At 48.1% G+C, this 23899-nt stretch overlaps 1 protein-coding gene across 1 annotated transcript; it reads right to left on the reverse strand.

The window, feature by feature from the left end:
• Positions 1 to 861: 861 nt before the first annotated feature.
• Positions 862 to 22523, reverse strand: LOC118685309 (alpha-2-macroglobulin-like protein 1). The gene is made up of 35 exons (XM_054514104.1): positions 22473 to 22523; positions 21328 to 21490; positions 20948 to 21000; positions 20055 to 20072; positions 19365 to 19530; positions 18676 to 18760; positions 17753 to 17867; positions 17307 to 17421; positions 16803 to 16912; positions 16096 to 16263; positions 15553 to 15783; positions 15097 to 15160; positions 14188 to 14333; positions 13060 to 13209; positions 12579 to 12695; positions 11902 to 12049; positions 11363 to 11474; positions 9915 to 10140; positions 9291 to 9417; positions 8883 to 9004; positions 8341 to 8395; positions 7541 to 7624; positions 6981 to 7157; positions 6738 to 6819; positions 6243 to 6399; positions 5970 to 6044; positions 4677 to 4839; positions 3801 to 4018; positions 3404 to 3619; positions 2797 to 2921; positions 2345 to 2435; positions 1835 to 1903; positions 1511 to 1613; positions 1377 to 1418; positions 862 to 1009 (listed from the first exon to the last, which is right to left on the reverse strand). The coding sequence occupies exons 1-34, from the start codon at positions 22521 to 22523 to the stop codon at positions 1378 to 1380; spliced, it is 4143 nt and encodes a 1380-aa protein (XP_054370079.1). The 3' UTR covers positions 862 to 1009; position 1377.
• Positions 22524 to 23899: the final 1376 nt, after the last annotated feature.

The raw sequence follows: 23899 nt of genomic DNA on the forward strand, positions 1-23899 counted from the left end.
AACCCTCACCTGTCTTCCAGCCCTTCTACTCTTAAGCCTGCCTTTGCACTTAACCATCACACTCTTAGATCCAGCTCCAGGGAAGGTCTGTGGAGAGTCACCTGTTTATACAGAGACTTGTCACTGTCAACCTAAAAGATCTGTGATCACCAGCACTTAAATCATGAGGTTTGATTTTAAAAAGCAGTGATAGATGTTGAATTTTCATTTACTCTTTGCTTGTTGAATTGCCTGTCCAGCTCCTTGTAATGGGGCAAAGACCCTGCTCACTTTCCTCACTCATTAGCAGGGGGTTCAGCCCAGGGCACTACCCCTTCCTGACAACTCATGTTTGACTTGTCCTGTGCAAGATCCAGCTCCACGGGAGGTGCAGAAACTAAAATCAGTCCCTTTCTGCTTTCTATTTTTTTCATACACAGCAGGGTAGATTTACATCCACATAATGTGCACCAGCAGCCAAGTCCTTATGGCTCAGCTACATCTGTGTGCAGGAGATGATGCCCAGTGGGATCAGTCTCCATGCAGGACTAGGAGTCCTCACCCCATACTGATGGCTGCACAACACTGCTGGAGGAGAATCCAGTGATGGAGGAAATGAATGCCAATGACACAGCTGAGATACAGAGCTCTGCTCACTCTTCCCAGGTAAAGGCTGTCACAGAGTCCAAACACACACCACAGTGGCCAGATTTGTGATTTGTATTTTATTTTCATCTTTTTGCAAGCAAGAAAATCCCTGGATTAAAACAATCAGCGTTAATCAGACACACAAAAAAATTTCACTAGGTAATGGCTGTCAGGATAAGCAGCATAGCTTAGGCTGGAGCTAGTCCTGAAATCCAGCCTCAGATGTGTCCCAGCACCAAAATCCCAAGCCTGAGATGTGACTTTCCAGGTGTTTCATTATACCAGGAGCAATAACGCAGCAGCCCCACTGTCCTAAGGCATCTTGCCTTAGTGAGATCCCTGTGAGCTGAAGCAGTGGACAGTAAGGAAGCAGTCCAAGTCCCTGGAGAAATGAGAGCAGAAGAGAGAGTAACCCAGAGAGCAAATAATATGACCCAAATTATTAATTTGGGATGCTAACAGCTAGGGAGCACAGGCTCTCACTGAGGACTCTAAAGGAAAGGGGTTTTTTGTTTGATCCACTATCTTTGTGTTACTTCAGCCCCTCCCCAGAAAGAGAAACTCTCCATACCCAAATATAATAAGCTGAAACTAGTACCATGAATTCTGCTTAGGGAGTTTCAGATACAGTCCTAGATGAAGGGAACATGCTGAATCAGAGATACACAGGGCTCCAGGAGGACACAGAGAAGTGGATGGGGTGCACAGGAAGGTCTGTACAGGGGGCTGAGGAGGGGATTTGCACCTACCTCAGATGCAGAAGACATTATAGTCAGCCAGGGCCTGCTCCTCTGCAACAGAAGAGGAGAGATCTAAGTTATCCTTGCACAGAGCCAAGTGCAGACACCCAGGCAGCCCTGGCACCCCATGGTTGCACACTGACCTGGGCTGTAGTAGTCATAGACCCTGACATGGCCTGGCTTCAGGTTGGTCACCTCAATCTCCTGCTCCAGATGCAGGACATATGTGTCAGAGATATGGCTCAGCTGGGGAAGAAAATAAATGACAGTTCACTTATGAGCTGTTCTTTTTATTCCTCACCTGAATTTGATTCTACTAACTGACAATAGCAACTCTGTAGACTCAAACATTGGACTTCAAGATGAATCTTGAGTATACTGATCTGCTAGCCCCAGTCCTGGATTCTCCCAAAAATTCAGGGCATTGCTCTCCACTCCTTCAGGTTCTCTACCAGCACAGACATTACCTTGTCCAAGTAGATGGCAACACCTCCTTGTGTTTTCTCAGTTCTTCTCACAGAGTGTCCATGCTGCAGCTAGGACAGGAGAGAGGAGAAGGCAATTTAGTTTCATCTTTTGAAAGGAAAGCGTGAGACATCCCGACAAGGTTTATCTGAGTTGGCAGATTCTCATTCACTCACTTCAAAATGTATTTTGGACTCTTATCTCTTCAGGCTGATCTCCCTGCAGGGCCACTCAGCTCCTGCAAACCCCAAGGACAAGAGCCTAGGGCACTTAGCTGACAGGGGAATGCTAAGCTGATTGGGTCAGAAGTATCACCCTCCTCAAGACTCACAGAAACAGCCAACAGTATGTGTTCAAGTTTGTTGTGTGGCAGAGAGGAAGGGATGGTGAGATTGCTCAAGGAAGAGACAGGCAACACCTTCCTATACAACCTTCCCATACAGCCTCCCCCTCTCTTGGGCACAGATGGTCCCACTGACACCACTTGCCCACCCTGATTCCACACGTCTTACAGACATCCCAGATCCTGGAGCCAGGGCAAATCCAGTCGGTAGGGACACCTCCAGAATCACCATGTTGGAAGTGGATTTCTTCCCATTGTACCTGGGGGAGAAGATGAAAAAGAGAGTCTCTGGGGAGAACATTAAAAAGAGAATCTCTCCCAGCTTTCCTTTCCCTTTACCAGCAGTCCCTGTGTGCAGTGCCCTGAGCCAGGCAGGCCAGCCAGGGCTGGGGACAGGCAGTGACTGCTCCCTCTCACAGGGTGCAGAGGATGGGGCTGCACTGCTCTGAGCATCCCCAGTCTGAGCTGACTACTGCACACCTCTCTCAGCAAGAGCCAAGGCTCTGCATCCTCCCTCCTGCTGAAACTGCCTGGTGCCTCCACTGCAGCCAAGGAGCACCCCTCCGCTCTCCAGCCATGCCCAGCTTTCCTTCCCAAGTGGGATGAGATGTTTAGAGTCACCTGACATTGACATGGACAGTAACAGAGCGTGTATTGTCCTTGGTGCAATTGACAGGCTCCGTTTTCACTTGCAAGGCAAAGGATGTGGAGTCTTGTGGGGAGGGTGTGTTGTACCTCAGCACCATCTGCAGGGAGAGACAAAAAGACAGACTAAAACATTGATAATTAGCTGCATATCATCTATGACACCTTTTTTTTCCACTGGCTACTCAACTCTTGAGATTGGACCCCAGACAGTGAATGGATAAATGATATGCAGTAAGCACACTCGTCCCAGTACTCAAAATAAAGGTCACTCAGATTGGAAACCTTCCATGGGTTCCTTCTCAAACTTTCAGTTGAGACTGTGCAAGTCAGGCACACAGCAGTGGGATTACTATAAAGCATTTTCATCTTCCAGTACTCTTGAGAGCCATGGAAGCATCACGGTCCTCATATTTGGGCATTTTCTGTCTGTTTCCTCCCACACACAGGTTTATTGCATTGGCAGCAGGCTGGGGTTAAAGCACAGTCAATGCACATTTCCTTCCACAGAAGTGCAGCAGAGTTTTGGTTTTGACAAGATGAGGGGATGAGGGTGGCCACAGCAAGGTCTGTGGGAACCTACCCGAGTAAAGACACAGCAGCTGCCGTGGGCCTGCACCAAGAACTTGCCCGGGACCTCTGTCAGTGCTGCCTCCTGCACCAGCAGCCGGTTCTGGTAGGAGACTTGGAACTTCTTCCCAAAGCCTCCATGGGACCTCACCCTCACCTCTGCATCCCCCTGTGTGCTGTGTGTCAGTGCTGCATACTTGGCCAGTGCCTGCAAGGCCACCACTGTGTCCTGGAAAGGAAAACACAATTACATTTGCATCTCTGACATCCAGAGACACTTGAAACCAGTGTCCTGAGGACCCCCATGTCAAGGACTCCTTTGCCCAAAGCATTTACACTTCCATACATTGTGCACATATTTTGCAGAGGTTCTTTCTCAAGAAACATCCCCTTCCCTAGCCATGAGTTACCTGTGTTGAGGCAAAGCCTCCATAGGCATTCTGCTGCCTGGTGAGCCAGGCCACAATGCCAGAGGCCGTGACGAGGTCGGACTCTGTGACATTTGGCTTGGACAGCAGGGCCAGGAGGACGTAGGCTGTCAGCTCCACATCCACAGGCACTGGCTGTGACCAAGGGCTGGTACTGGTTCTGGGCTTGGATGGGGTCTGACTCCAGTGGATCTGCCCATCTGGGAAAGGAAGGTAGAAGAGGGAATCTTGAGGGATGTCAGGGAAGAACTCCTGTGGCCTAGCCTCCTAGACACAGTGGCTTGTGTCTACAGAGACCATTGGGTAAACACCTTTTGGCTGTTTTTTTTTTTTCACATCACCAGGGCAGCTGAAAATCAATGTATTTTGCAATACCTAAAATTCCATATTCCAAACCAAGGTGATATGCAAAAACTATTACGGCAATAATGTGCATATGCATTACTCCCAGTTGTCCAAATTCTGTATTGCCTTGTTTGCCAGGTCCACTAACAACCTGGTACTAGCCAGCTGTCCACTGGCCAGCCCTGAGGGTCAGGGACTAACAAGACATGGGGCACTTTACTTTCCTCTCTGGCATTTTGCAGTCCTGCGCAAGAATGCCCAAGTCTCCCAAACCCCAACCTCTGCTTCAGGTGCCAGAAAAGGGCAAGAGATCTGAAGGAAATCAGCCCCCCCAGCACAGTGAGGTGGGGTGCTGCTCACACACCATGAGCTCATTCAGTGGATGTCTAAAAGCTCTCCTTGGTGAAGGGCCTGGAGGGTGAGACTGTGCTCCTCCCAGCTGCACCTTACCAAGGGCTCAGAAAGGTCACCTGTCCCTTCTCTAGCGTTCCCCTGGCTCCGAGGCCCCCGTACCTGCTCTGATTGCCTTTTGGTCGAGCACGTTGAGGAGCTCTTGTGTGCGCTGGGAGTCCTTAGCCAGGGCGAAGGTGTAGGCCAGCAGGGCCTGGGTGTAAGGGCTGGCAGCCTTGGGCAGGGCAGGAGCGATGCAGCCCAGAGCCCTGCGCACCACCGAGCTCTGCAGGCGAGAGGGACGCGCTGCTGGTCACACACAAACCCCTGGGACTCGAGCAGGAGCATGCATACATTTCTGTGCCAGCCCAGAAAGCACCTTGTTTATTCACTCCAGTGACTCTGTGCCCGGGCCTGCACTCTCCCTGTCAGCAGTAGCAGCATCTTCAGCCCTTGGTGGAAGGTGCTTGACAGACCTCCCCCCTGAGCTGGTTTTGGGCTTCAGCCGTGCTCTCTAATGAAATGAGCACGGCTGAAGCTCCTTACTTTCCTGAGGGAGTAACACCGCCATGTCCTACTTTCCCAGGCCAAACACAACAACAGCAAAACCACACAACTGCTAATGAGTACACACAGCCTGCTGAGCAGGGTGACTGTGTTTAATTCACCTTCACAGTGAATAATTGTACTATGGTGAAAAAGGGGTGACCTGAAGGACATCTATTGCCAGAAAGAAGTTTAATTTCCATCTGTCTTCCCTTTTTTTGCCTAAGCCCACTGCTTTCTGTTCCACTGAAAAGCATCGCTTTTTCACTTACTTTTCTGACTTCCAGAGAGCTTCACTTCTCAATGTCTACAATTGTGTTTATCCATCAAGTTAATTGGTTTTTTATTTGCCTGTGCCACAGCCTAGTGACTAGCTACAATCCTTAGCACTTGTAAGAGCTCCCTCTTATTGTCATTACTTAACCATGCAGTTACAGCTGCCCTACAGCACTCCCTTCCCCGACTTCTGCTTTATTTGTGAATCTCAACCCTATTAGGAATTACATTATGTCTATTTACTTGACTGTGGGAGCAGCTCCACCCACCTCATGATCAGCCTTCAGCTGGGTAGGACCAGCAAGGGCATGGAAGGAGTGGGAATTAACAGCTCATTCCTGGGAAATGGCCAACACGGTATCTAGCCATGAAGTCCAGTGGTTCCCAGTAGTTTAACCTCACTTTCTCCCTGCCAGGGACGTCATACTCAAAGGGAGAGTTTTTCCTGAGAAGCTGTAAAATCTTCCTCACCCACTCAATTACTTTGCCCACAAGTCCCTCCAAGGTGCTCTGATGCCTGCCCCAGTGTTACCACTAAGTTCATTAAGATTCAGATGTTAAGGCAAGAGCATGGCAAAGAATCCCAGGATTTACCTCTGGTGTTGCTCCTGCCTCCAAGTATGCAGCAGTGATGTAGGCAGCCAAGAGGACTTCCCCATCTACACCTCCCTAAAATAAAGCATAGACATCCAAAAAGATGGGAAAATTAATAGGCAAATAATGAAGCTTTTCAGGAGAGGTCTCACCTTTCCCAGGCTTGCTCCCCCTCAAGAAAGCACTACAACACAGGCAAGTGAATTTAAACAATTACCAGCACACTTGGCAAGAACTGCTTGGTGCTGTCCTTCAAGGTGCACTGGCTCCTACCTTCATGAATGTGTGGAAAAGCTGTCCCACGTTTTTGAAGCAACCACTGGGAAGCTGGTGGAATTCCAGCCAGCTGAGAGCAGCCTGGATAATCCGGTTGTCCAGGTAAATGTATGGCTTGGCTTGAACAAAGCATTTAACCACAAATGCAGTCAGCCTGATTGAGGAGAACAGAAAAAAAAAGGCATGAAAGAAGGAAGAGAGAATCAGAGAGAGGTGGAGTGCATGAAAGAGCAGGAGAAATTAGTGGAAAGAAATAATCTAAGCAGAAGTTGAGGAAAAAAAGTGGGAGTTTGAAACTGGTGCATCTCTCTTTACCTATTGTGCTATTTCTAATGTGCTGGTTCCAGATCAATTAATCACCAGGACTGGGGTGCCCCAGTCCACAAAGCTTCTAGAGCACTTTGGATCCAATAGGACAGCAAGGGTTTCACGCTGTCCACCTCCTGGCTGTCAGAGAGCAGGTAGACAGCAGGGAGAGAGCCCAGGGCTTACCAAGTATTACCATACTCATCCTTGGTACCAAATTCACTGTAGGAGCCATCAGGGTGCTGATACTGCAGCTGTATCTGGTACCCTGGGAAGCAGGATAGGACATGAGTGCTCACAATGGTATTGGCAATGAAGCCACTGTGCAGGAGTGGGGTGGTTGAGGGCTCCAGGTGGAAGGGGAGAGGGAATCTGGGACTGTTGGCCACAGGGGAAGGCAGAGGGGCAGGGTGGCTCTGTTGCACTCACCATTGCGCAGGAATCCTGCTGCCCTGTCCTTGATCTCAGGGCTCAGCTGCCTCGTCTTCTCCAGGTACTGCAGCACATAGACAACGGGGGCAAACAGCACCATGTTCTGCTCCCCACAGCCATGGGGCAGCTGCACCAGGTGGTCCAGGTTCTGCAGTGCCAACCCCATGAGGTCCCCTGAGACAAAACATAAGCACCCTGACCACCTCCTAGGCAGTAAGATTCACCTCCTCCTACTTGTCACCATTCCCAGCAGTGCACCAAGCAGCACAGCAGTATGGGGACACCTCCGTCCAGCCACCTTATCAGTTCCACTGTGCCCCTCATATGAGCTGTACACATTCCCATCCTGGCAAGGAAGCTCATCAACACAACACTCTCTCCCTTGCTGCGTGTTTTACGTTGTCAGTAGTAAGGAAACACAGCCACACACATGAGAAGAACATGGCAGTGGAGCCTTGGAAAACTCAGAAGTGGTGTGTGGGGAAATTTGGGCTTTCCTTGGGCTAAACTCAGAGATATGGGGTTTGCAAGGGTACCACCATAGCTTAACTCCTTACCAGTGACTGAGACGGTGGCTCTGACTGAACCTTCAACCACATTTAGAGGCAGCACCAGGGACACAGACTCCTCTGCTGGATTCCCTGACACCAGTCAGGTAAGGTGTGGGGAGAACAAAAAGAAATAGATTCTGATGAAAAAAAGCCTTCCAAACCCCAGAAACTGTTCAAGGCTGTCTTGAACTTCCCATTTTTCTGTCACAGAGGCTGTAAATCACTTCCAAAATCTATGTCCCATTCCACCCTTAATTTCCTGCATCTACCTCATGGTAACTGTGCTGTCCTAACACCCCTCTTTATAAAGAGGTTGTGAGAGGATTTTCTCCTGGAAATCCTCAGGGGTCAAAGTCACCTATTTTTCTCTACAGAAGTTACTCCATCTCATTTAAGATTTCAGTTGCAGGTTTGTCTCCTCAATGCTCCTCATGCTCTCAAAATCAGCTGATGGCCCCATCATACACCATAAAATTCAAGTCAGGAACAGCAATCCTAAGCCGTGACCTCCAGCCTCGCCATGTTCAGTAGTGTGGTTTTATTTGCACAGGTGAAAAAGGCCTCAAGCTGTCACCTTAGTGCCAGGGATATGGATGGTTAAAGAGCAGACCTCCCCACATCCCTGCCTAGGAGAAAGCCCTAGCTGGCACCACAATTAGAGTATGCTTCTGTAGCTTCATCATGCAGCCAGAGAAAATTGTTCAACAAGTTTCCACTTGTTGAACTATTCTGGGTTGAATACCCAGAAGGTGGTTAGACAGGAAGAGGGGGATGAACAGGGTGAAAGAAGAAAGCAATCCATCTACCTTTTTCAGGACACAGGATGGAGCTGTGAGCCTTTTCTACCAACACTCCCTCTGGCTGTTGGAGCACATAAAAGTAGCATTTTAATGAGCACCCAGGAGAGAAACGGGATTACAAGTGGATTAGAAGAAGGTATGTTCAGAATCCTGGTTCAGGGTGGACAGTCAGCTGGAGTATCATTGTTTTCACACAAAAATACAAACTACTTTCAACCATTTTCACTTCAGATCAGAAACCAGCATGCATTTTCAGAATATCCTAAATTCTGAATATCTGTGAAAATGGTGCCATAAGATTCAGCAGAGAACTCAGGAGGCAAGGACATAAAAGAGTGTTTAAAGTTTCCCGTGGTATGAAGCGAAGGACATCCCTTTACCTTCTACATCCATCAACCCTCACAGCTGAGCCCAGCTCAGGCCCTGAGATGATAATTGCACATTTTGAATAGCGTTTTGAATAGTAACTCCCAAAATTAACATGCACAAAATCTGGGAATTGCACAAAGCCTACTTTGAGGCTTAGGTAACAGAAGAGCTTGACTGACCCGGACTTGAATGAGCTTGGTGATCGTGTCTTTCTGTCCTTGTCTTGGGACAAATGGTGTCTCCTCACCACAGAGCTCTTTGGAGGCCACAGCTTCTGTGCTGAGGGTGATGTTCACGAGCCCTGAAAATAACACACATTTATGTGCATAAGACACTTTCTGAGGAAAAACTTCCTGTTAATACAATAGACATCACCTGCTGACAACAAAAAATTTGATCAGACCCCTATATGTTTCTGTACCTCCTAGCACAGGCTTGTGAGTAACCATGACCATAGGATAGGTGCAAATAAGTACTCTGGATAGCAGAGCAAACAGCTCCTCACTCTATGTCAGCTCTTACAAAACACCCCCACCTTGGTCCCATCCGTTCCCAATTTCAGCACCCCACCTCTCTGTGCTTCTCACCCAGCTGCTCAGCTGTGACACTCCACTGAAAGGTCTTGGCTTCCCCAGCACACAAGCAGCTGCTGTAGGCACAGCCTTTGCATGGCTTCAGCTGGAAGTGTGCAGACTCCTCCAGGGTCACTTGGATCTGAAGGGGCAGAAGGGATGGCAGGTGGCAATAAATAAACATCAAAAATACAAAAAGGAAGCCTACAGAGGGTAGAAGCAGGGCACAGCCTGAGAGGAATACACACAGATTGTTTGACTAGCCAGGGATCAGGTTGGGAAAGCTAAAGACCTGGCAGCCTGGCCAGGGTTATCAAGGGCAACAAGTGTATCTATGTGCTTGGGATTGTCCCAACCCATGTGCAGGACCCTGCACTTGGCCTTGCTGAACTTCATGGGGTTTTCACAGGCCCAGTTCTCAAGCATGTCAAGGTTGCTTCCTTATTTCTCTTTTTAAAAGTGGGGGTAATGTTTTGCCTTTTCCAGTCAGAGAGAACGTCACTGAATTGCCATGACTTCTCAAAGGGGATTTGGAACTGGATGATCTTTAAAGTCCCTTCCCCTATGAGTCTATGATCACAGGCCACAGGTGTCAGCCATGTCCTGCTTTCCTTGCAGAGGCTATCAGGACTCACCTACCTTCATGCATTGCTGCTGGTTGTTGGAGACTGTGGCCTTCAAGTTGAAGGTCTCACCCTGGACCACAGAAGATGGCAGTGGCAGCTCCACAAGAAAGGGCTTGGAAACAATCAGCTGGGAGGCTGGAGCAAACCCAAAGCCGTTCTGTCCCGTGCAGAACATTCCTGCTTTCCATTCTGTGATGGCGTCAGGCACAGTGACAGTGATGCTCTTGTTCCCACTGGGGCTGGGGAGAAGTGGACAGCAACAGAAACATTTAATTGAATGATGCTATGCCACGTGACCTGCTCTGTGTTCAGAGCTTCCCATCCCCTCACCTCAGTCCAACCCCTACTGAAGTTGCAGCCCTTGCAGGGTTACAAGTCCTTGTAAAAGTGGGGACACCATCTCAGGTCCTTCTACTGACAGAACACTTGGGTCAATAGGGTACATGGCTGCAAGACGCCATCATTTACAGGCAGCACTTGCCCTTTGCACATCTAAAAATGACTTACAGATGTCAGCAGTCTTATTTTTCAGAAACCAGAAACCAAGAGAGCAACAGGACAAGCAGGAGTAGGGCTTAGCAGATGAGGTTGATCCAGCCATTCTCTGTCCTGTGAGACACTGACAGCTTAAAGCCCAGCATGAGGGCAGGGCAGAGACTTGTCCTGTGCACACATCACAGCTTTTGAGAGGAGCAGACTGTTCTGCAGCTGCCACCACAGCCAACACAAAAAGCAGATACAGCTAAAGGTACTGGTTTTATTCAGCTTATTTCACCATGCATGTACAGGAAGGCAACACACACAACACAGAAATTTTTGGTGGCTCAGTTCATGTTGGTAAACAAGTCACAGAGGAAATATCTGCTGCTAGGGGTGAAGAGGTAGATGTATCTGTAAGGACAGTGGAGGTGGGAGAGGGCAGATGTTGATAGGAAATATACTCAGGATCTGGCCTGAGCATAATTCAGTCTTCAGAGGACACACAAGAAAATCTTCAAGTCTCAGATGAAAAATCTCCAAAAGCTCTCTCAGTAGGCCCTGTGTACACAGTGAGCCTTTCTCACAGGACACAATTTTCAGTCCTATGAAAGACTTCTATGGACATCAGCTCCCCCTGGATACCAGGATACATCTGCGAGCACATTTTGGGAAATGCAAGCCTCTAGGACTACCAAAAGCAGAGTATAGGCAGTAAACTAAGCTTGTTGGCTGCTCCTCATGCTTTTCTATCTTCCTATGCCAGCCACCTCTCATGGATGACCAGCACTCCTAGTAGAGGAAAATGCATTTAATGAATACATCAACTCCAGCAATGAACAGCCTACAGGTATGAGCCCCATGATGTATGTCCTTAATAAGTGTCTTGCACACCTGCCTCTGATCTAAACTCAGCTGCATCTCTTGCCTCTCCCAGCCACACAAAATGACCCAGACTAAACCCCCACTGCTCAGTTTACTCACCCCACGGCATACAAATCCCACAGCCAGGTTTGGTGAAAATGCTTGTGTGCTTTGTCTTCAGCTGCAGAAAAAGGTGGAAACATAATGGGCTGATAGGTTGATGTCAGATGCTCTGTTGGAAACAACAAAGACCTATAGTCACCATAGGGTCCTCAGGTCCTGGTTAAGAGCAGAGGAGCTCCAGCTCAGGCTGCAGCAGTTGCAGTCAGCTCTTGGGAAACATGGCAACAGAACAAAATGTGCTGTCCCAAATTTTAAAATCCCTTGCCTCATTTCAAATGTCAGAGGTGCTTTAGGGTTTACTTGCACATGGAGGCACCATAGGACAGGCAACATTTCCCTCACTCCAGAGATAAAACCTGGGATCAGACATCCCACTAACATCCCTCACATTAGCACAACAGGTTTAGGGACAGTAAACCCTCTTCCTCCTCCATTTGCACTTACAGCAAGTGCTGCCTCTTGGCTCAAATCCAGGACTCCTTTCACATGAAAGACTAAGCCTCCCATGTAAGAAAAAAAAGCTGTCAAATGCTTACTGTTATACAGTTTATGGGGCTGGGCAAACGTCAACTTGGGCCTGGAAATAAATATTCCTCTTCCCCGCAGCATAGTTGTCAATGGAGTGGTTGGGCATACTCTGGGTTTCTTGATATTGGTGTTGGACATAATTTTTAACCCCATTTCCTGTAGGAAAAAATTAATCACCACAAGATTGTCCTCTCTTCTCTGCCCTCTGCCCTTGTGCCTTCCTGTCCCCTCATGCAGTGGGGCTATATTCTCTTGCTTCATTTTAAGAAGGAATAATTCAGATCCCCCGCAATGGGCAAACAAGCTCTTCTAAGGTAATTCATCTGGCCTGAGTCAGCCAAATTTATTCCTTTCAAACATATGGTCATTTGGGTACTATGCCTTCTCTGCCTGCAGGGTGCAATTGCTCATGCTATGAAGATTAAACAAATTGTGTGAAATCCAATTAAAGTAATGAATAATCCTTGGCATCCTGAGTCACACAACCCAAGTGTGGCAACCACACAATGATTTTTCCTTATACATTTCAAATCACCTATTCAAATAACAAGTGAGTTACAAGGGCTTAAACTGCACCTGTTCACTGTCCTGTCTGCAGCAGCATCCCTTGGATATTGGTAAAGTCAGGGCCCACATTTCCCTCAGTTCATGAATTATCTCAACCCACCAAATCAACCATTTTTACCCTGAATGCTGTAAACACATCAGGCTCATCAGAATTTGGGAGCCCACATGAACGATCATCTTCAGACACTTGGTGAGGATACCTGGCATTATAAACAGATGGGAACAGCCCATAGATCTGAGAAAGCAAAGGGAAAAAAATCAGTGCAAATTAAACCTGGCATTCCCTTCCTCTCCCGCATCCAAGGCCTGTTTGAGTTGCTTCTGGCTACTTTACATGAACATGTGCCAGAAAGCCCAGGATCGCTGTCACTCTTCCTGGGCTCTCCTCTGAGAGTGCCAGCACAGAAACTGTTTTACCACCGAGTGAGGCTCAACATCTTCCTTAATCCCTAATCCCTACCCATCCACACTGGGAGCGCTGCCGATCCCTCCAGGCCATGATTTCAATTTTCCTGGAGTTAAATTCTGCACAGGTGCAGCGGCCTCCCTCCCACATGGCGTCAGGAGGGAAGGGAAAAAGTCAGAGCAGGCTCACTCACCGAGTGGCTGCTCAGTTCTTTTCCTGGCTTCATCCAAAAGGCACTTGGATCCACAGCCCAGACAGCACACATGGAGCCAGGAGCTGCCTGCAGGCGGAGGCCAACCTGTGAGCCAGGAAGAGTCTCTGGCGTGGAGAAGCTCAGCTCCACCTGGACGGGAAGAATGCAGGCAATGCCTGAGTGACATTTCTAAGGGTGGTCACCCACCACTTCCCAAGCAGGGAAGGGACCTACATGAAGAGAGAGTTTTCAAGGACCTGCCTTGAATAGGCAGCCAAGGAACCTCCCAAGGATCCTCAGGAGGTATTTTAAAAAGACAACACTGAGGTTCTAACAGGAAAGATGCCAGAGGGGGAGCCTTCAGTGTGCACATGGAGACATTCCCGTGTCAGAGCACAGCTCTCTCTTCTTTACCCAGCAAACCAGCCAGCCATGGTCACACACCTCACAGCTGTCTTATGAAGCCCCTTCTTCTGGGGCCCCAGATCAAAAATAAGCCTAGTCCTTATCTCCAGGCTCTTTGTGGGATTGGCCTCAGTTTCCTGAAACTCCTCCTGCTCTTGATTGAATCTGACTGTCTATGGCAGACAAGCAGCTGTGGAGCTGTGCAGCTGTGCAGCAGGGGTAATGCCCTCTCAGAAATTCACCTTTGGAGTGCAAGACACAGCCAAGAAAGCAGATTGCCAAGGATGTCACAATGACCAGATGCACTCAGCCCTTTCTGGATGGCCAGTAAAATCCACTTCTTCCATCATCCACTTTCAGATGCCATCCCAATACCACATACTAGCAATTCTAATTGCTGCAGCAGCAGAGCATCCCTAAGCTCTCCTGAGAACCACACAAATGATCTGTGCTGGGCTGGATTATCTATGATCCTACCAGGCTGCAGTTGCCCATGGAGACAGACAGCAACTCTCTGCCTTTCCCAAACATTGCAGCAGCCCCCACAATGCTGAGCATACACTTTCTCCAAACATCACAGCACACCTCACCAGTCACAAACTGCAGTTCCTGTGACAGCATCACACGCAGTGTCAGCCACACACAGCAACACAGCTCTCCTTTCATTGCAGCAGACACGTCCCTGCTCACACATTTAGTCACAGCCTCAGACACAAACCCTACCTTGTTTCTGAAACACGTGGAGACACTAAAGATGGCAGAATCAGCAATGATTTTTCCATTAGGGAAGATGACATAAACAACAAGTCTTGGAGCTGGGGCATAGGTCAAGCTGAACGTAAGAGGGATGGAGAAGGAGCCTTCCAGCACTAGATGGAGAAGAGAGGGAATAAGAGGAAGAGGATTTGATAGTGAAAATAGAGTCTGATCATCTTTGCCATTCTGTGTGTGCCTGTTTAAATCCTTTCCTCCTTTACTGAAGTCTTTCAAGACCAACAAGATTTCTGGAGACTGCTGAAACAATCAGCACATCTCTGGATCTGGTACTCAAGACCAGCAAAAGACTTTTCTGTTTATTGCCTTGGGGACATGAAACAGTACTTTGGAGTTCAAGTTTGGTTCCACAAAGAGTGAGATTCTCAGATATCTTTCAAAGCATCCTCTCACCCAACATCTCCCATCCCATCACCAACAGAGAGATGACCTTATCCCAGAATACTTATAATGCAGGAATCAAAAAACAAGAGCTGGAGAAATAGGCAACAGTGGGTCAACAGATACCAAAATTATAAAATGTGGCATCCTAATCACCCAGACTATTTGGAGACACAGTTGCTATGGAGAGTAAGACTGCAGTTTCGTGCTGCTTGCAGGAGCAGCAGCAAAAGGAGACTTGAAGACAACAGAGGATGTCAGATCAAAATGGGCTGGGAAATGCTGAGTATTCTCTTGGTACAAAGCAGGAGGGCAAAGGGAACATGAAATCTGGAAAGGCACAGGGCTCTGACACAGCACACAAGTGGTGAGCCACCCCTGCATTGCAGGGAGGCTTAACACCACTTGTCCCAATAAGAGGGGATGCCACAGACCACTGAGTGCTTGCTATGACGTGACACGGGGGAGTGCACTTACTTCTTGGCAGCCCAACCCAAACAGTCTGCTGACCTGCATGGACTATCCCTCTTTTCCCTGTGACCTAGAGAAGGACACAGAAAGGGATGGTCACATAGTCACATAGCCTTTGAGATCAATAAGAAACCCTGAAATTAAATTGAGATATTAAATGGGGGCTGGGGGAGGAATATTAGCTTTATTTGCTCTCAGTTAGTATGGAGAGCTCAGAGACGAAGTGGGGGGAGGACAGATAAGGCCAATACCTGCCCTGCACTCTGCAGAGCCTAAAATAAAGGTTCTGCCTTTGTTGCTACTTGTTTCTGCAGTACCAGAATCAAAACCAGTTCCATGATGACTGGAGGAACTCCCTGTCCTGGCCTGAGCCAAGACTATCAAATATCAGGCTTGAACCTCTAAGAGATGCTGATTTTGGGCCTTCAGCTGTCACCCACTAGTGCTTTCCCAGAAACTCACAAAGTAGGAGAAAATGACACGCTTGGGCCCATGTTCCAGGTCTTCCTCATAAATTTTGAAGTCCACCTGGACAGACTGTGTTTTACCACAGGGCATTGTCTCTGGCACACGGACGATAGAGAGGAAGCTCCTGCTGGTGCTGTAGAATGGATGGATGAAATAAGAAGCTCGCTGGTAACTCAAGTCAGCTGTCCCAGGCTCTCTGTCTGAATCTTGATGCAGCACACTTGCCTGGTGAGACAAAAAAACAAACCAGTTAGTTTCTCTAGTTAAACAATTCGGCTGCAAATCACATTTGTTAGACAATCTGAGCAATGCCAATGACAGGTCTCTCTGTGGAGAGCTCGTGAGGAAAGCAACCAGGACTTGGAGAATAAGCTCTCAGAGAGAGAGCCAAGATCTCAGCCAAGATCTAGAACATGCTGAGGTGTTTCAGGTTGAGTTACTCTCCCTTGGGAAGGAACAAGGAAGATGTTTGTGGGACAGTATACAGCTCTAACATGCAGACATACCCTTGCCACAAGACCACCCTTCCTCACTTACCTCCAGGGAGGCCAAGGTCCTGTTCCAGGCAGAGGTATCCAGGCTAAATGAAGCTGTTCCAGAGTCCCCAGTGATGTACTTCTGCCTAAATTGCTGCTCAGCACAGTTTACTACAAGGAGAACTTCTTTGTTCTTCAGTGCTTTGCCTTGGTAATCAATTACTTTAATCTGAGAATATCATGGGGAGCAAGAGAAGTGCAGAAGAATCTAATTAGCAGACAGAATCTCTGGTTTCCCCAAGTCAGGAGCAGTGTTTCCAAACACAGCAAGATCACTCTTTCAGTCACTAATAATTTTTTCAACACTGCCACTGCTCCTGTCATATTACCACTTGCACTACCATGTTCATTCACAGAATCACAGAATGGGTAAGGTTGGAAGGGATCACAGTGGGTCATCTGGTCCAACCTCCAGTGCTCTCCACTCCTTCACAGAAGAAGACTTCCTGGCTGCTGAAATTCCAGATGTTTGGGTTTGCTACCCCCCCCATATTAAAGCCCATAGCTGCTCTCCCTCATGGGTTATTTGGTAAATGGCAGTCTTGGGTGTTATTGTGACACTGGACAATTCCAGAGTTTTGTTTCTGGGAGTTGTTTGTGCCCTCCCAAGCCCCTGACTAGAGATGGGGTCAGAAAAGACAGTAAGTAAAGGTTATTGTGAAATATTGCTCACACTTTCCCCTTCAAAGAACTGAAACTTGGAATTACCTTTCCTCTGTATATCTGTCCAGGGTGGTAGTAAGAATTCACATCATCAAACAAGGCCATCCCGCCAATCCTGGAGATGAGTAATTTGTGGGAAGCATTGACCTGTATCTCTGAATGAAAGCAGCAAGACAGAAACATGAGAGAGGGAACAAGAAAGCCAAGCACTCCTCAGCAATTTCCCTGCAGAGTGACCCACAGGTAATAGGGATAGACAAGTTCAGCTGCACGCACATTTCACATTCCACTGGTGATCTGCCCAAGATTCTGGGGATCTGGTCTTTCTCCCACTTAACTGCTAGCTTTTAGAGAGCCTCAGCACCTGACACCACACTCAGAGTGTGTCACCCATCAAGAGCCGCTGTCTCTATCTGCGAGGTTACATAGCAGGCCCCAGTAGGCTCAGAAGGCTCAGATGCCTTGCTAGCCTGAAAGTCTCCAGTGCTTTTGGTCAGATTAGCACATCTTCACCTGCATCCTCTCAGGCAGCAGAAACCCCAGAGTTACCTGAGGCATCCTCCACCAGCGAGGCCTCTGCAGCTATGCTGTCCCGATAGTAGCGAAAGTCTCGGCTGAAGGAGGACAGGCTCACGTTTGTGGAGAAGCAGCCAGCCTCATCTGTCTGAAAGTACAGGGAGGAGAAACAAGCTCTGAGAGAGGCACTTGCATTAGAAGTTATGGAAGAGGCAGAGGAACAGTGGCACGAAACCCCTGCTGTCGGGGTGCTTTTCCTTTTGCATTGCAGCCCAGGATGTGGAGCAGGCACATGATGAGCCCAGTCACAATCATCAGGCACAGCTGCTGAGAGGCAGCACCAGTAGCAGTGGCCAAGCAGCCAAAAAAATGTGTTAACATTGCTGTTACTTCAACTAAAAGACTCAGCAGCCTCATGTTACCCTGAGGCTGAGCACAAATGCCACTGAACACAGCTCAGCTCTTCCTAAGCATCTCACCTGGTTGCTGAATTTGTAACAGAGATCGGGTTTGGAAGCACTGGGCAGGAACGGGGCTATCTTCTGACAAAGGCTCACGTGAACCATCCCCTGGACGCTTTTCCCACGAGTGTATCTGTTTGGGGGAGCAGGGGAAGGAAGAGACAGTGACACAGGGTGGGAGAACACACGGCTTGCTTTGCACAGCCCCAGAGACCTCTCCCTGCCGGATACTCACACTCTCACACAGGAGTGGCAGCCACAGAGCAGGCCCAGGAGTCCTGACCCAGCAAGCAGGGTCAGCACAGGGCTGTGCAGTGATAGGAGATCAAGGGCTTTATGATATAATTAGCACCAAACTAAATTATTTTGGGTAGCTAGAGTGTTGTAACTATATATCAGCATCACCTGCAATAACCCCAGGATGTGCTGAAGCCATTCATCATCTTATGACCAGAAACACGGGTGATTAAGAAAGTGCCTTCTATTAAAAAAATCACCTTCACATGGGGCTAACTGTAGCGCTGTCCTTGGATTATACCTGGGGCAATTCCTTTTTTACTCCCTCTAGTTTCCACTTAAGCATAATCTGGAAAAGCTTCCCATCATTTCCCATGAGTTTATTCTTCAGGGAGATGAACCCCACATGTCTGTCATGTCCTGTCCCACAAACAGTTGCTTGTCAAAGGGTAGGCCAGTTCCCCCAGGTTTTGTGTGTGGAGATTTGTGGAGTGTTTTTAGAAAAGGGGCATTAGAGTATCAGAATGATAGTTACAGGAATGTTTTGTGTTGCCTCAGGGTGCAAACAGCTGCCATGGAAGGTTCTGGCTTCCTGTGACTGAAGTGTAGTAAACTTGCCCTTTAGCTTCTCATGGTTTCCCATCCAGCTTGTGCATATCAGGCCAGAAATGAGCACAGGGCCATCCCTCCAGTCAGATCCTCACCTGCCACATACCCGGAGCGGGAAGGTTGTCTCTAGTGCATAAATCTGATTTGGGGCCTCAAAGATCACTTCAAATTTTGGCAGCACTGGAAGGGAAAAACAGAGAACTGTAGGAAACACGGGCCAGGGACAGCCTTCACAGAGAATTAACATAAAGGCAGACAATGGTGGAATAAGGGACAGGAATGGAGAAGGAAGGTGGTAAGAAGGGAAAGGAAAGATTTTCCATGGATCTTTAACAGATTTGTGTGTAGGCCCTGGATGATTTGCTCCTTCCCAAACTAAAACCAAACACGCCCAAGTCCCTAGTACTTCTGACAGCTATTTTCAGTGAGAGAAGGCTGGCCTCCCAATACAGCTGATTAGGGAATGAAAGTGAAGTGAGAGGCCACTGGACTTCATATTCTCTGGAAAAGTCCATCCTAAATTGCCTTGTTTTATCTGACTCTGACATCCATAGGAATCAGCTGCATCAAAAGTCTGAGGCCATGCACAACACTCTTCCCACACGCTAAGCCAAGGTCCCAAAGCGATCTCCTCTCCTGAGGCTCTCCTGAGCCTCAGCTCAGACTCTTTTCTATGACTACAACTTTTGCTCCTGGGATGGTTATGGAGGAATAAACACCCTGCTTCCTGGGCCAGGAGTGCAGGGTGCTGTCAGGAGCTCAGACAAACCCTGCGTGCTCATACCGCGCTCCTTGACGGAGAAGCTGCCGTAGGCGCTGGCGCTGGCGCTGGTGACGTTGATGACGTACGTTCCCAGCAGGGGCTCCTCACTCAGCTGGAAAGACAGGTCTGCAATGCCATCCTGAGGGACCACCTTCTGCCACTGCTCTATCTGGTTGTTCTTAGGGTCCTGCACCCACAAGAAAGAGGGAGTTGTTCCAGCGTCTCATTGATCCCCATCCCATAGAAACTGAGCTTCAGGATTTCAGTGTTGTAGACTACCAGGTTCTATAGCTAAGGAAATGAGGTTTGGTGGAGACTGATCAGGAAATTTTGAAGACATCATAATGCTCAGATTCTGCTCCCAGCATCTGAGCCTCCTTCTGCACTTATTTAAACTCTGATTTTAAGCAAAGATTCTTTGCAGTTGTAACTTTCTTTCATAGGAATCTAAGTTTTCTATTTATTGTCTTGCAAGTCTAGAATAACAGATTTCTACTGAAGTGCCTGGGAGCATAACCTCAAAGAGGTGCATAAAAAAGAAGCAGAAAGAAGTATGTTAGTTTAAAAATTTAACATACAACAACAACAAAAAAACAAAGATCTACTATTCCACTCAGAGGTCTGTAAAATCTTCTAGAAACTGAATATGTACAGCACAGTGAAACTACTGCCATCTCCATTACTCTAACACGAGATTTCAGCATCACTTACCAGGAGAAACAGGGAAATCTGGGGAGGAAAAAATGCAAAAACATTAGAAGAGAGAAACATATGCCAGCACCACACACAAGGTACTTCAGACTCAGGACCCTCTCTGAAGGATGTCCAAAGTGATTTGGAAACATGAGAGCATTGGCAACAATACAAAGTAAAACAAATGCCACAAAAAAAAAAAAGAGAAATACCAGCTGGGTTCATTATAGTAAGGTGTGAAGAAAAGGAAAGGAAAAACTAATCTGGAGGTCACCCAGTACATACTAATGACTTCCTGACAGAAAAACTCAGAGGTCACTACCCAAACAAACCTAGTTCTGGTTCAGGTGTGGTCTTAAGAGGATTACAGAGGTATAGGATCACATAATTTGGAATGACCCTCTGGAGGCCACCTAATCCAACATCCTGCTGAAACATGTCTTCCTGAGCAGATTGCTCATAGCCTTCTCCAGCTGAGTTCTGAACATCTCCAATGATGAAAATTCCTTTTCTGGACACATTTCCACATTGTTGCAATCAAAAAGTTTGTCCTAAAAATGTCTAACCAGCACTTTCCACATTCCATCTTCTAGGGTGCAGGTTAAAAGCACCCTTCCCCACAAGAAGGAAAACCTGATTTACAACCTGTTCACTCCCTCTGTGACACCATCACATCAGGAATCAATGTGTCCCGTACTTGCAGCTGCCTGACCATTCTACCAAGATGGGCAAGAGACATGCACACCTCTGCCATCTCCCTGGCAGCTACTATTGCCCTCTGCATACTCATAAAACCTGCCAGGGGTGAATGTGGAAAAGCTGGAGCATTGGCAGATGAGCAGGGCGGAAGGGAGGTAGGATGCATGCATGGTACAAGGCAGCCTCTCCCACAGCCTCCAGGACATGCTTACCGAATCGTTGAGTGCAAGGAATTCCTCATCCAGAGTCACAATGCGAAATTTCACTGAGGAAGGAAATCAGGGAATATGTTATCAGATCTCAGTTTTTCCCTACAGACCCCTGTTCCATGTGCTTCCCCAGCTCCTGCCTCCATTCGAGGCACACTTGTGGTAACGTCTGACACAAACATTCCCACATGGAAGGTTCCATGGACATGGTTATCATTATCTACTGCCTCCTGCAACTCCACAGCCATCACAAACCAGACATTACAAACACTGAAAACACCATTCAGCAAGAGATGTGGTCTTGTGCAGGGTATCACAGTCTTTCCACATGGTGCAACCAGTAAAAAGCCTGGGACCCTCAGCAGCTCCCATTTGCATCTCACCTGTCTCCCCTGGTTCATAGATGGGCTTGTCTGTTTGGATGATGGTGCCATTCCTGGACTTGCAGATCAGGACCTTTTTCTGCTCCTCAACATTGACCCCATCTCCTGTGATGGTCAGTTTTACAGTGGCGACCTCCTCTGTGCCATCAGCTGGAGGGGCAACCTGCACAGACAGAGAGAGGAGAGCACACAGGCCCCAGGTAATCTTCTGACAGTAAAGAGGAACAACTCACTGGTTCCCTCCCACTGTGCCAGGAGGGAGCAATCAGCAACAACCTCTGAAACCAGATCACATCCAGATCTCACACAGTCCCACATGAGCAGCAGGAGGCCCTGCATGCCATGGAATGTGTTCTTTATCCCACTGGTGACAAGCAAGCACCTAACACTTTTGAGTTTTCAGACTTGTTCAGGAAGATGGGCAGATGACAGAAAGGTGAGAGATGGTAGCAGATAATCAAAAGAGAGAGATCAAGCAGTTGCACAGCCTCAAATGCTAGGCTTTCAGAGCTACCCAGCACTTACAAGAAATCCAAAACAGAAAACACAACCAGAAAGACTCTGGATGCCAAAGACCCCAGCAGCCTCAGCACAGAATATACAGTATAACAAAAGGGGTATTGCTTAGACATGTCTGCCTTATCCCTGACCTTTGCTAAGTTCTCACCAATAATAAATAATATCTAAGATGCTGTTTAGAAAAACAAGAATATTCATTTCCATCCAACTAGTCTTCAGTAGCTCCCAAGAGCTGAGTTACTGTCTGATTTCAGGTACTACAGAAACTGCAGTATGTCTGGCAAGATTTCCCCAAGCTTTAGCTGTGAACCTGCACAAGTCCTTCAGAAAGAGCTAAAGCTGCTTCATCTGGTCTGGAATGGAGGAGAGGGACACGGGTGGTATCCAGAACTCTGGCAGATTTTAACAAATGTAAATTTCATTTCAAAATTCGATTCAGAAAGGAAATTCAGTGCTAACCAGCAGGCTGTGTTGGGCTGTGCATCCCTGGACACCACCCATTCCCCTTCCTGAAAGGCTCACACCAGGACAAAGTAGATCCCAGCCATGTCACCACTTGTGAGGGAGTAATACAAGCAATTTCCAGAAAGGAAAATCAGTGATGGCATCTGCCTAGGGTGGCTCACCCAGAACTTAGTGCACAGGAAAGTCTTCTTCTTCTGGATGGTTTCTTGCATTAAGAGCTCCCGTCCTGCAGAGCGCTCCAAGGCCAGATTCACTTGAATTTTTGCATCATGACAGGTGATGTGGAGGCAGGCAACCTGGGTGGATGGGTACCGGAGAGCTGCAGGGATCACCACCAGGTAATGTCTGTGGTGGGGGAGACAGCAGAGGTGGTATCAGTCTGAGGTCTCAAGAGGTGTAAGAAAGCTGTCCTGCTGTGGCCCACTACTGCTGAATCCTGTAGCCATGTGCCATGGCTTCCCCCAGCATTCAAAAACAACAGTGAGCCCAGCAAAGCAGTTGCTTCACTGAAACTTGAGGAATAGTTTCTGTTTGATTAGCTTAAGTATAGCCCTATAATCTTTTTCAAACCCTTTTTTCCAGTCATCTCCTGAACTCTCCAAAAACATCCCATGCGGTCTTCAGAAGAGGTGGTTTCATAACCTTGCAGTCTAGACACCAATTATTTGATCTGCATTGCAACTGCAGAGCAAACATCTCTGGGCCTAAGGTCTGACCTGGAAGACCCCCAAAAAGCTTGCATTGACCTGCAGGAGTCAAACTAAGGCATGGGAGGCAAGGTGTATGCCTCAGCTACTCGCTGGGGTGACCTGATAGAGCAGGAAGCATGAGAGCTGATGGCATGGGATGTAGTCCATCTAGCTAGACTGATGAAAGAGACTGAAACAGGAGTTCAGCATCACTCACAGTTGGTGAGAAGCAGCTGCAGCATGGAACAGAAGGCTCAGGAGGATGGCTATCCTCATCCTGGGGGCTCTTGCTGCCCAGTCTCAAGTGGCTCTCTTCCTGTGAAATCTCTGAGGCTGTTTATAGGGGGGGCAATTTCTTTCTAGCACAGCCTAAATGAAGAGGTGGGATGTGGGGAGGAGCCAGCCTCTCCCCACCTCTCCCTGTCTCCTGAGATTCCACACAGCAGCTGTAAGGATGAGTGCACTGTGCCAAGTGCCCCTTAGCCAATAGCAGCCACTCTGGCTGCCAGCCACCAGTTCAGAACATCCCCTCCTGCAAGGCTGCCGTGGAGACACCTGACCAAATGGACTTCTCACAGCAAGAAAACAGTGAGAACTTTGCTGACCAGTGACCCAGGCCAGGTCCTGATCACTTGTCACTTGCATCCCTTTGTTTCAGCAGGAGATGGATTGCTGCTGTGCAGCCTGCAGCAAGAGCTGCCCCCTGCACACAGCAGTGTCCTCACTGGGGACAGAGCTCAGGAGCACTGGATCAGATTAGGGGGGTTGTGGATCTCCTCAGCCTGTCTGGCTTGAGAATGGATCAAATCCTTCCATGAGCATAAGGAAGCAGCACTGCCACCAGCCAGCAACCACGAATGAGCTAATGAGCTAATGACTTTTCTTTCCCTGCACACCAC

Source organism: Molothrus ater, chromosome 2 (assembly GCF_012460135.2).
Source record: "Molothrus ater isolate BHLD 08-10-18 breed brown headed cowbird chromosome 2, BPBGC_Mater_1.1, whole genome shotgun sequence".
NCBI classification, from domain to species: Eukaryota; Metazoa; Chordata; class Aves; order Passeriformes; family Icteridae; genus Molothrus; species Molothrus ater.

Excerpts from the sequence above, each read along its gene's own strand:
- LOC118685309 (XM_054514104.1), bottom strand. The coding sequence starts at position 22,523 with ATGCAAGAAACCATCCAGAAGAAGAAGACTTTCCTGTGCACTAAGTTC. Across the intron at positions 17,868-18,675 it reads CCGCTCCGGGTATGTGGCAG|ATACACTCGTGGGAAAAGCG; the intron begins GTGAGGATCTGA and ends TCCCCCAAACAG. Across the intron at positions 7,158-7,540 it reads AGCCACCGTCTCAGTCACTG|GGGACCTCATGGGGTTGGCA; the intron begins GTAAGGAGTTAA and ends GTTTTGTCTCAG.